The sequence below is a fragment of the Typopeltis vanoorti genome, chromosome 19 (assembly GCF_054136105.1).
Source record: "Typopeltis vanoorti isolate ZY-2024b chromosome 19, IOZ_Tvanoo_1.0, whole genome shotgun sequence".
NCBI classification, from domain to species: domain Eukaryota; kingdom Metazoa; phylum Arthropoda; class Arachnida; order Uropygi; family Thelyphonidae; genus Typopeltis; species Typopeltis vanoorti.
Window position 1 is genome coordinate 9679460 of NC_143567.1, and position 13107 is coordinate 9692566.

General features: G+C 34.3%; 1 protein-coding gene across 1 annotated transcript in view; it reads right to left on the reverse strand.

The window, feature by feature from the left end:
* The window catches only part of LOC150095845 (regulator of telomere elongation helicase 1 homolog), a 332736-nt gene that overhangs the window by 87501 nt on the left and 232128 nt on the right, over positions 1–13107 (reverse strand). The window contains exon 15 of the mRNA XM_090409544.1: positions 8337–8458. Within this exon, the coding sequence (XP_090265670.1) occupies positions 8337–8458 (122 nt within the window). The remainder of the gene's footprint in view (positions 1–8336; positions 8459–13107) is intronic.

Sequence of the window (13107 nt, forward strand, 5' to 3'; positions counted from 1 at the left end):
TAGGGATTAAATGGATAAATAAAACCATTAACCATTAAAAAACCACTAAGTTTATTAAAAATAAACAATTAAAAAACTTGACAAGTTTCATGCATCATAAGACTTACATCATCAGGGGTAATAGTACATAAAAGTTTTACACAGCAAAAGCTTACTGATGATTAATTACACATATTAGATGTTTTTATAACTTCACAACCATTAAATCGATAAACCAGAATACAAATGATATATTCGTTACTGTATGTGTGGTGGAACATTGCTGGTTTTCATGTTCTGTGGTTCACACGTGCTATATCCTAGGTCTGTGGCAGTAAACTTTCGCTGAAAGCAGACCACACTTGATGTAAAATCTGGCCTTGATTTTTATTGCACTGTGTAGGGATCCTAATCATTTGTGCAGCTTCTCTAAATTTTCTTGTGAAACAGTTATTGATATAGCATTTTTGTTTGTTGCCAGAGTAGTGGTTGTGTGGAATGCTAAACCTGATTTGTGATTGCATTCTTGAAACTTATGTAAGAGAGTTAGTTGCAAGAGCTGTATTAAGAATTTTTTTGATTATCTTGGGTTCAAAACCATTAAGTGTGAGGTTCTGTGTCAGGTAGTGTAATTCTTCATTTCTTTTAATTGGTGCACTAAATATATTGTATTTAGCACATGCCTTGTTTCATAAAGTTTTAATTATGCCTATCTTTTGCAATGGATGGTGGTCTGAAGTGGCATTTAAAAACTTCCCTTTGTGGTAGGTTTTCTGCATATGGAGAAGGATAACCCTTTTTCTGCTTCGTTTAGTTTGAAAAGGATATCAAGGAAAGGTAAATTTTTGTACTGTTCTAGTTCAATAGTGAATTTTATATAGGGATGCAAGTAGTTTAGATAATCTTTGAAAGCAATCAGCTCATCTACGTTCCCAACCAGATGACAAAAATATCAAAAAATATTGACATAACGTAGCTAAACTTTGGTCTGCTCCGATAGGTTTTTAATGCATTTGTTTCAAAATTTTGCATAAACAGGTTATCTAGACCTGAAAAAAGTGTGGAACCCATAGCAAGTCCTTCTTTTTGTTCCCAATATTTATATTGCAAAATGAAAAAGGTGTTTACCATGCAGTGTTTGAATAGTCCTATAGAGTCTGGTTGGAAAAGGTTTCCATGTAGATTCACTGGGTACATATTGGTGAAAAGACTGACTATTGAAACTTGCTAAGATGTCTGAAGGTTCTATATTTATATCTTTTACCTTTTCAATGAAAATGCACACTATTCTTTACAAATGATTCTGTTTTTCTTATGTGTGGTGTTATTCATGTTTGTCAGATATTTCACTAAGTTTTTGAGGTTGGAGAATCTCTCCCATCTACAATTGGCCATAACGGAATATCTTTTTTGTGAATTTTTGGTGCTCCATAAATTTTTGGGACTAATGAATGTTTTGATGATAAAGATGTTTTTAATTCTTCTGGCTAATTAAGTAATTTTCAATCAAACCATTGGTTTTATTATGTGCATGCCATGAGGGATCCCTGTCTAAGGATGAATAGGTATTGGAATCCTCTAATAGGTTATTCATTTTTCTTGTATATTCATCTGAATTCATAACTACTGTTGCATTTCCTTTATCTGCCTTGATTATTATTGTTTTTATCTCGTCTTTATTCTTTAAGGGCTACGAATTCCGATTTAAGAAGTTTCTACGTGGTACTTTACATTGTAATAATAAGGCTGAAGTTGTATGTGGATGAGATCTGATGAATCTCTAGGAAGACTGTGGATTCCTTTCTCAATTTAAGCCTATGATGATGTCTACTTTTGGAATATTCTGTGGAAGGCAAAATTAAAACCTTTCATTAGGAGATTTTTTCTGTTTTTGACAGGAATTTGGAAGAAAGATTAATTACCAATTTAGACCGATCTAGATGCTTTTCTTTTTCTTGTGGAAGCAAGTTAATTTTTTTTATTAAATTATATTTCTTATGATTCGCAATCACTGTAGCTTTGTTGGATGTAATTCTATCAATGTTATTATCCCATAGGTCGGATGTTAGCAATGTAGCTAATTCACTATGTATTTTGATCTATCTTTGCAAGCTCTGATCTAGTAGCTGTGATCCATTCTCTTAAGATAGATAGTTTTTTTTTTTTTTTTTTTTTTTTTGTAGATTCTATTTGCTTTGGCTGAATGGAATGCATGTTTAATTCTAATGAACTTAGGTACAATATCATTGTTTCTGCATCAAATGAGAAACATTAATCAGTTGATGAAGTTCTTATGCTTAATGCACAGTTTTTCTAGTTGTGTCACTTTAGACCAGGGGTGGTCAACCTATGGCGTATTGCATGATTAGAAGTGGTGCAGTGAACCCTAGAGAAAAATTTAAAAAAATGTTGTATACGATTTATATATATATATAAACACACAATTAACCTACCACTGAATTTTAGAGTGCACACTTATTATACTTGTTTGATCTTGAAGCAACAGGCACAGGCAAATGCTGACATGTGTCACCAGTTACTCAATCAATTTACAGCTGACTCTCGTCATAATGTTCGATGAACTTCTGATTCGATGTGAGTGAACAATTCTATGTTTTCGAACTAATATGTTTTTATAAACAGTTCTTTAAGTTTAAGATAAGATTTCTGTTTTCATGAAGGCTTAATATAGTTCTGTAAATTTAAAAATAATTTTTTTCATTTTGAACGCGTATGTCAAGTTCTTGCCCGCTCCCTTAATTTGCTGATACTGAAACCTGCAATTATTTGGTGTATTTGTATGTGTGTGTTTTTATGTTTTTTTTAATACAATATCTTTCCTTTTTATTTATGTATAGTAGATTTATTCCTAAAATTTAACTGATCATCAGCAAAGCTTTCGTAATGAGGATGTTTGGGTTGTGTGTGTGATTGCCAGCTGATCGACTGTTTTATGGCAGGAAGCGATCTCGTATTTCATTGGACATAATATATTACAAGAGAGAGACAAAAACACTCTATGAAAAAAAAATATATATAATATTTTTAAACTTATAGAACTGCATTAGGCCTTCATGAAAACAGGAATCTTATCTTAAACTTGTAGAACTGTTTTTGAATGTTCATAATGTTTAAAACTATAAAATAATTTAAATAAATTATTTAATAATAAGCTTTACTTTTTGAAATAATTTTTTTTACAGTCAGTTACCCATTACTTTGCAAAAGAAAATGAGCAGAAGAAAAGCAGAAGGTGATAGCAAACACCAGTTTAATGAGCTGTGGGAAAATTAGTTCTTATTTAAGCACTCTCTCAGATAATAGAAGACATGATCTTAACAGACACTATAGAAAACATCAAGCTGAATTAGAAGAAAAACTGAAGTTAGTTCCTGGGCCTGAGTTGCGGAAAGAATAGGTGGTTAAGAAAAAGGAAGAAATAAAAAAGAGACAAAATATATTTGTGAAACGAAGTTGTGAAAGTGTGGCAATGCTGGAGGCGTCTTATGAAATTGCCTTTGTGTTGGCTAAAAAACACAAGCCTTTCTCTGATGGAGAGGAAGTTGTTAAGTCCTGTCTCGAAAAATTTGCAAAATGTCTTGGTGATAAGAATGTTGTAAGAAAAGTAAACCAAATTGCTCTGACCAAGCAAACAATTAAAAGATGCATCGAAGAACTTTGCCATGATGTTACTGAGCAATTAAAAGACCATGTTCATGCTTGTGCTTTCTTTTCTTTAGCCTTGGATGAATCCGCTGACATATGTGATGTAGCCCAATTAAGCATTTTTATAACAGGAATTGATGGTAATTTTAACATCTTTGAAGAACTTATCGGTCTTGAGTCACTTCATGGAAAAACCAGAGGGTCAGACATATTTGACAAAGTAAAGTCATGTCTAGAAAATCAACAACTAGATTCTAGTAAGCTCATCAGTGTGTGCACTGATGGAGCATCGTCAATGATAGGTAGAGTTTCTGGGACTGTAACTTTACTTGAAAGGTTTTTAGGTCATTCTCTACTAAAGTATCACTGTATTATACATGAAGAATCTCTGTGTGGAAAAATTCTAAATCTGAAGCATGTTATGATACCAGTTGTAAAGTGTGTGAATAAAATTAGAGCAAGAGGGTTAAACAGAAAAGAATTCAGAGAAAATAGTTCCTGGGTCTAAGTTGTGGAAAGAATAGGTGGTTAAGAAAAAGGAAGAAATAAAAAAGAGACAAAATATATTTGTGAAACGAAGTTGTGAAAGTGTGGCAATGCTGGGGGCGTCTTATGAAATTGCCTTTGTGTTGGCTAAAAAACACAAGCCTTTCTCTGATGGAGAGGAAGTTGTTAAGTCCTGTCTCGAAAAATTTGCAAAATGTCTTGGTGATAAGAATGTTGTAAGAAAAGTAAACCAAATTGCTCTGACCAAGCAAACAATTACAAGATGCATCGAAGAACTTTGCCATGATGTTACTGAGCAATTAAAAGACCATGTTCATGCTTGTGCTTTCTTTTCTTTAGCCTTGGATGAATCCGCTGACATATGTGATGTAGCCCAATTAAGCATTTTTATAACAGGAATTGATGGTAATTTTAACATCTTTGAAGAACTTATCGGTCTTGAGTCACTTCATGGAAAAACCAGAGGGTCAGACATATTTGACAAAGTAAAGTCATGTCTAGAAAATCAACAATCAGATTCTCGTAAGCTCATCAGTGTGTGCACTGATGGAGCACCGTCAATGATAGGTAGAGTTTCTGGACTGTAACTTTACTTGAAAGGTTTTTAGGTCGTTCCCTACTAAAGTATCACTGTATTATACATGAAGAACTCTATGTGGAAAAACTCTAAATTTGAGGCATGTTATGATACCAGTTGTAAAGTGTGTGAATAAAATTAGAGCAAGAGGGTTAAACAGAAGAGAATTCAGAGAATATTGTGAACTGCTAGATATGGAATATGGTGATCTCATCCTTCATTGTGAGGTGCACTGGCTTTCTAAAGGACAAATTCTCAGTAGATTTTGGAAGCCGAAAGAAAGTGTTCATAATTTTCTGGAAGAAAAGGATGAGCTGCACGAGGAAAAAGCCTGTGTGATGAGAAATGGCTATTTGATTTAGCATTTTTAGTTGATCTTACCAGCCATCTCAGTGATCTAAATTTGAAACTGCAGGGCAAGAACAAATTGTTTCCTAGCTTAGTAAATGACATAGAAAACAGGGATTTAAGTCAATTTCCACATTTAAAAGAACATAATGAATCTGTTGAAGATAATGGCAACTTGACAGAATATACTGAGAAACTCAGATTATTGCAAGAGTCCTTTAACGGTCGTTTTAGTGATTTTGCCGAAGAAGAAGACTGCATACTTGCATTTATAAATCCCTTTTCACTTACTGAACAAAAAATCTTGACGATGCCTAGTAACATACAAATGGAACTTATTGATCTCAGAACCAATTCTTTATTGAAAATGAAATTTAATGAACTTCCATCACTCCCAGATGCTTCTGATATAATTAATTTCTGGCGATCGTTGCCCTGTGAACATTTTCCAGAACTGAGAAAATTTACTAAGAGTTATATCTGTCATTATGGAACTACATACAGATGCGAACAAGCATTTTCATAAATGAAAATGATTAAGAACAAACTACAGTCGTGACTGACTGATTCAAATTTGAAAAACTATTTGATGCTTTCTGTAACTGATTTAACTCCAAACATTACAAGCTTAGCAAAAGCCAAGCAATTTCAAAAGTCAATAAAATAATTAATGTTTATCTTATCTTTATATGAAATCCTTTTTATTTAAAACTGCTAAAAGCGTCTATATTAATATATATATAATAAATCATTTTATGCATAACTGTTAAATATATCCATATTACCATATTTTAAAAGCACTGAAAAGTGGTATAAGTTTGTATGGTGCATCTTAACTAAAAAATGAAAAAATTGATGCATGAACTATAAAAGGTTGGCCACCCCTGCTTTAAACCATAGACACTCACGTGAGCTTCCAGATGTAGATGCAGGTTTCTGTGGTTAAGTAGTTCTGTAGGTATTTTTTGGTATTGAGAACACATTATACTATAAAGAGTTTATTAAAAATAAACAGTTAAAAAACCCAACAAGTAAGACTTGCACATCAGGGGGTAATGGTAAAACAAAGGCTTATTGACAATTAATTACACATATTAGATGTTTTTATAACTTAACTGTTAAACAAATTGATAAACCAAAATACAAATGATATATTTGTTACTGTATGTGTGTTGGAACACTGCTGATTGTCACATTATGTAGTTCATGAGCGCTATATCCTAGGTCAATGGCAGCTAAATTTTAGCTGAAAGCAAACCAAACTTGATGTAAAACCAAGCCTTGATTTTTATTTCACTGTATAGGGATCCTAAGCATTTGTGCAGCTTCTTTAAATTTTCTTGTGAAACAGTTATTATCAATATATATAGCATTTTTGTTTGTTGCCAGAGTACTCGATGGCCACTACTGGCCATCGAGTACTCTGTCATCTTACACACATCTTACGACACAAGAACTTATTGGGTTTTTAAATTGTTTCCAGATGTAGATGTAGTAAACTCTTTATATTACAATGTGATCTCAATACCAAAAACTACCTACAGAACTGCTTTACCACAGAAACCTATGTCTACATACAACATTTCTGTTTTTTTTTTGCCAAACTACTTAGTGGCCTGTACTTGTTGTGTGGCACTAATCTTGATTTGTTTCCTTTTTCTTCACAAGATCCTTTACATGTTCAGACATGTGAATCTGTCCAGACTTTTCCATGTGGCTTACACAGCAGCTGCCACAATTTTATATATTCCTGGTTTCTTTATGGAAGGATGTAAAAGTTTTGGCAGATGTATAAACTTAGAAATCTTATACAATGGGAAAGAAGTCACTTTAACATTGTAATTATAAAGCGATGCTGCAACTTCGTCCATAACATTCTTGATGTAAGGCAATGTGATTGCACTTTTGCAATCTTTATCAGAAGGAACTGTCAGAGGCACAACTAAAATTTTGTTAATCATTTTCACTTTGTACCCACTGAAGGAAAGCATATGTTTAAGGTATCAAAGTTCTTTATTCCTTTTTTTCTGACATAACAGCCACGAATTCTGGATATAAGATAATTTTTCCAATGTTTTGGCAATCTTTTCTTGAGCATACCAGCAGTTGAGCATTTGTTTAGTTTTGGGATTAAAGAAGAATGAGTGAAATATATGCCCTTCATTTTCCAGATTTTATCTTGATCTCCTGAATGATGATAACCAAAATATATATAATATGTTTTTTTTTTTTTTTTTTTTTTTTTTTTTTTTTTTTTTTAGCAAGTGAAATGCATACACACAACTGGCTTTAATCCCCCCATTCTGTGAATGATTGCTAACATGCACATTCTTATGTTTCACTCCTGACATTTAGTAAGTAATGGTTCTTTAACAAGATTTTATGAGAAAGATGTTGGAAGTTTTTTTTCCCACTTGGTTATGCTATAATAAATTTAGTTTAATCCTTTATCCAAGTGTAAGCAAATAAAGTTTGCACCTGAAGTATCTTCAGGACTGAGGCAACTCGTGGTAAAGGTAGACCAAGCTGTCATCACTCCTTGTCTTAGTATCTCCCATAATGCAAAGCACATCTCCTTGCAAACATGTATAATGCTATGCTATGCATTAAGGGAAGAGCCACTACCCAGGCCAGTTTCGACCTTTATTGAGGTCTCGTCAGTGGGAGCCAGACCCAGAGGTGGTGATACTAAGGTGGAAGCAATGGAGAAGTCATAGTCTAACCAAGTGGGAAAAAACTTCCAACATCTTTCTCTAAATCCAGAGTAATTTAATAATAAGGTGAGACACCTTTTGGCAACTCGTATAGGTAAATATGACTCTCCATTGCTTCCACCTTAGTATCACCACCTCTGGGTCTGGCTCCCACTGACAAGACCTCAATAAAGGTCGAAACTGGTCTGGGTAGTGGCCCTTCCCTTAATGCATGTCTGCAAGAAGATGTGCTTTGCATTATGGGAGATACTAAGACAAGGTGTGATGAGAGCTTGGTCCACCTTTACCACAAGTTGCCTCAGTCCTAAAGATACTTCAGACACAACCTTTGTTTGCTTACACTTGGATAAAGGATTCAATTTATTATTTTATGAGGAAGTTATTCCTTTCTTCTTCTAAACTGTATTACAATGTGATACAAACTCAAGTGAAAATCTGCAGATAATTTTCCCATCATATTATCCAAATCCTGTTGTAATTTGAAAATAATTAATCTGAAATGCAGAAGCAAGAAATTCCTGGATGTAATAAAATGCAACACTTACATCTGAAATATCACTGGATAATGGCAAAGAACCCACAGAAGAAAATACTGTAGAACATCCTTCTGTTCTGGAGTCTAAGGCATCAAAAATACTTTGTGCACGATTGTTTTTTGTAATACAATCTGAAACAGAAAGATTTATTTCCTAGTTTTCAACTATACTATATTTATAAAGTTTTAGGTGAATAACTTCTGCTGATAGAAGTTGCTTTAAAAACTTATTATAAACAACTAGTTTATTTATTTATAGCATATTTGATTATAAATTAATACATTCAAGCAAATGTATTTATTTATAATAAAATATAACAAAAATATTTCTGAACCAATTATATGTATAGTTTGCTCAAATTTTATAACAATGTTATAGCTGATTTGGATAAAGGAAATGGATACACTATGATACTATTGAATTCTGCTATTGCATTTCATAGGATAGGACATGAAAAGCTATTGTTTAAAGTGGAGAATACAGGTTTGGAATATAAACCTGTATACAACTCAGAAGATAACTGAACTGTTGAAATAAACACTGGCATGTAAAGACTACTGTGTGATTTGGATAAGTGGATGGTTGACAGACAGGTATCAAAAAGTGGTATACAGTAGTGTGAATCTGCCAGATTGAGCAGTGGCGTACCCCAGGTTCAGTCCTTGGGCCACTGTTGTTCAATCTGTACATTAATGATGTTAGGAAGGACCTAAAAGGAGATGTTCAATTGTTTGTTAATGATACAAAGATAGGCTGGGCAATCAGGGATGCTATTGATATCCAGCACTTATAGAACAATTTAAATAAGCTGAAAATTTGGGAATGAAAATGGCTATCAGTTATGCACTCTGGATAAGATTTCTCATATTATATTAGTAGAATTATGCTACAAGAAACTGATGAGGTTAGGGATCTTGGCATAACAGTGGATAGGAATTTGAAGTTCAAAGGTCATGTAGCAAAAACTGCAAATACAACTCAGAGGATAACTGTGTTGTAGAAATGAACACTGACATGTAAGGATAAGAGTCTTTTTATCTCTTTACAAGGCCTTGATAAGATCACATTTGAACTACTCTGTGCGGATCTGGTCTCCTGGGTTATAAGGGGATAAGGAAGCTGAGGAAAGGATGCAAAGAAGAGTTACAAAGATTATATCAGGATTATAGAGTTTAGATTAGTTTAGAGCACGTGGACTACACATTCTGGTTAACAGAAGAAAGGGATGATATGATAGGCCTATAAACTTCTGAATGGGTGTTATAGGATATCTGATGAAAGGTGGAGAGAGAGAACACAGAGGACATCCATGGAAGGTAAGTTTATTTGCAGTTAAGAAAGGGATAAGGGCTAGATTTTTCTCTTGCAGAGCAATAAGTGAGTGAAACAGTTTGCCCCTTGAAGTGGGGAGTGCATCTGAACGAGTTTAAGAGAAGGTATGATAGATGGTTTGGGTAATGTATACCCTCACTCAATGAACCTTTGACTTTCCTGGAGGTCACAGATAATAATAATACATATATATACTAAGCATGCAAATCAAAGTTCATTCTTACTCAAACTTTTAATGAAAAAAAAAAAAAAAAAAAGAGAGAGAGAGAATCATATGCTTTAACCCAACAGCCCTGCCATTTATCATCATCATCATCAAATTCCTGCCATGTACCCTCAAGGGGTGTACAGGATATGACAGTACTACATGAAAAAATTACATCATTACTAACTTCCTATCTACAATTTTCCTCCAAATCAGTCTGTTACTTGTCAAGACTCCAACATTATCAGATCTTATATTTCTATCGTCTAAGGCACTTTGTACCGTATCAATCCACCTATATCTTGGTCTTCCTCTGGGTCGTTTTCCTGCCAACCTGGCAGAGAACACTTGTTTTGCTAATCTTTCCTCTCCCATTCTATTTAGGTGACCATACCACCTTAGATTAGCTCTGCTAACGCATTCCTGGATGCTGACAATGTCAAGTTCTTTCCTAATATCCTCATTTTTAATATGATATTGCCATTGATGCCATCTGTTCACGCCTCTAATCTTTCTCAGGACTCTCATATCTGAGGTCTCTAGTCTTTGGTCAAGTGTTTTACTTCTGACCCAGCTCTCAGATCCATAAGTTAAAATTGGTTTGAACACTGTCTTGTATACAGCTAATTTAGTGTTCCGACTAATTTCTCTCTTATTCCATATGAATTTATTCAGTTGACTTCCCACGATACCAGCTTTGCTGATTCGGTTGTCTATTTCTATATTTAGTTTACCATCTTCAGTAAAAATTGTGCCTAAGTAGCTGAAATGTTTTACTTGTTCCACAGGTTCTCCATTTACAACACAGTTGACATTTTCAATGATTCTGCCTATTTTCATTGTCTTTGTCTTTTTATTGCTGACCTTCATACCATATCTATTACAACAGCTATTCAATTTAGTCAGAGAATCTTGCAGACTTGTAGCGGATTTATTTAGAAGTATAACATCATCCGCATAAAGCAAAGAGCTGACATTAACATCTCCAATTTTGATATCTGGTTTAATACCACATTCCTTCATAATGTGATCCATATAGATAATGAATAACAGAGGGGATAATGTACATCCTTGTCTCACACCAGATTTAACATTAAACCATCTTCCTGTACTTCCTTCAATTCTAACTGCTGACTCACAACTCAAATAAAGACTAAGTATTGCTTGATATAATGCCCCATTGACACCATATAACTGCAGCGTATTGAATAGCTTCTCTCTTGGCACCTTGTCATATGCCTTTTCCAAATCGACAAAGCTTAAATACATATCTTTGTTATATTCCCATGCTTTCTCGACTATTTGTCGTAAAGTGAAGATCTGATCCTGACAGCCTCTATTTGGCCTGAATCCAGCTTGTTCTTCACCAAGCTTTTCTTCCACAATTCTTCTCAACCGTTTCTCAAGTATACTTGCATAGATCTTGCCAGGAACACTCAGTAGGGAAATACCTCTGTAATTCTCACATTCAGTTTTATTTCCCTTTTTATATATGGGTACTATGAGAGCTCTACTCCAATCATTGGGAATTCGTCCCTCTGTCCAGGCTTTCTGAACTATGCAGTGCAGCCACTGTAAGACTCTTATACCACCATACTTCAGCATTTCAGGTCGAATATCATCTGCTCCTGCTGCCTTTCCACATTTCAAGCCTTTGATGGCTTTATCAACTTCAAGTATGGATATGTATTCCTAACTGCATGCCTGGTCAGTGTTTTTTATCACTGTGCTGTCATCACTGCTTGTTTCATTTAGCAGTTTTTCAAAGTAATTACTCCATACTTCAAGGATATCTTTTTCTCCTGTTTTCATTTCACCTTTATCATCTCTAATTCCTTTTACAGCACTCTTTCCTCCATTCCTAAGCTTCTTCAACAACCTCCAGAATATTTTGCCACCTTCTTGATATTTATTTTCTATATTCTTGCCAAAGTCCTCCCATGACTTTTGATTAGCTAGTTTTACACACTGTTTAGCTTTCTTACATTTGTCTCTGTATTCTGTAAGAGTAAAAGCTGACTTATTTGCCAGGAACTTTTGATGTGCTTTCTTCTTTTCCTTCACTTCCTCTTTAACTTCCTGTGTCCACCAGGGAGTTCTGATTTTTTTTTTATCCTTGCACACAACCTCACCACATGCCTCTCTGGCAGAATCAATCAATGTTTTCCTCAGAGTTTGCCACTGAATCTCCAAGGTTTGATTCCTGTTCTCAAACTCTCATTTTTTCTTCAATAATCTTTGTGTATTTTAGCCTACAGTTCACATCTGAGAGCTGCTCAACTTTTATTCGCTTTAAAACTTTCTTACATGTTATTCTTTTCAATATGAAATTCTATTTTATCCTGCTCAAGACTAAATAGTGATCACTTCCAATTTCAATTCCTCTGTACACTCTGGTGTCCTGCACCAGGGAGAAAACATCACTATCAACAATAACATAGTCAATGAGACTTTTCTTATTCCTAGCCTCTTCTCTCCATGTGAATTTGTGCACATTTTTATGTTGGAACATGGTGTTAGTAATAACCAGTCCATGTCCTGAGCAGAAATCCAACAGATATTTGCCATTATTATTAGCTTGCCATTATTATTATTTTATCCTGCTCAAGACTAAATAGTGATCACTTCCAATTTCAATTCCTCTGTACACTCTGGTGTCCTGCACCAGGGAGAAAACATCACTATCAACAATAACATAGTCAATGAGACTTTTCTTATTCCTAGCCTCTTCTCTCCATGTGAATTTGTGCACATTTTTATGTTGGAACATGGTGTTAGTAATAACCAGTCCATGTCCTGAGCAGAAATCCAACAGATATTTGCCATTATTATTAGCTTTGCTCTTTTCTCCAAATTTTCCCAAAATATTTTTGTATGTCTCACAATCATTTCCTACTCTGCTATTTAGATCCCCAACAAGGACCAACTTTTCCTTTTTCATTGTGTCAGTTGCTTTTTCTAAAGCCTCAAAAAATTCCTCCACTTCTACCTTAGTAGAACCTTCTGTGGGACCATAGGCACAAATAAGTCTCATTGTCCAGTTCCCCATTCTCATATTTGTCCACATTACTCTACTTGAGACTGACTGCCATTCAAGAAGATTAGCCTCGTATTTTGTGTTGAATACTATGGCTACTCCTTCTTTTCCTTGATTGTCATTGCCTGAATATAACATTTTGTATTTATTACTCAGAACGATCTCACTAGTTTTGGTCTTTCTTGTTTCAGTCACCCCTTTTATGT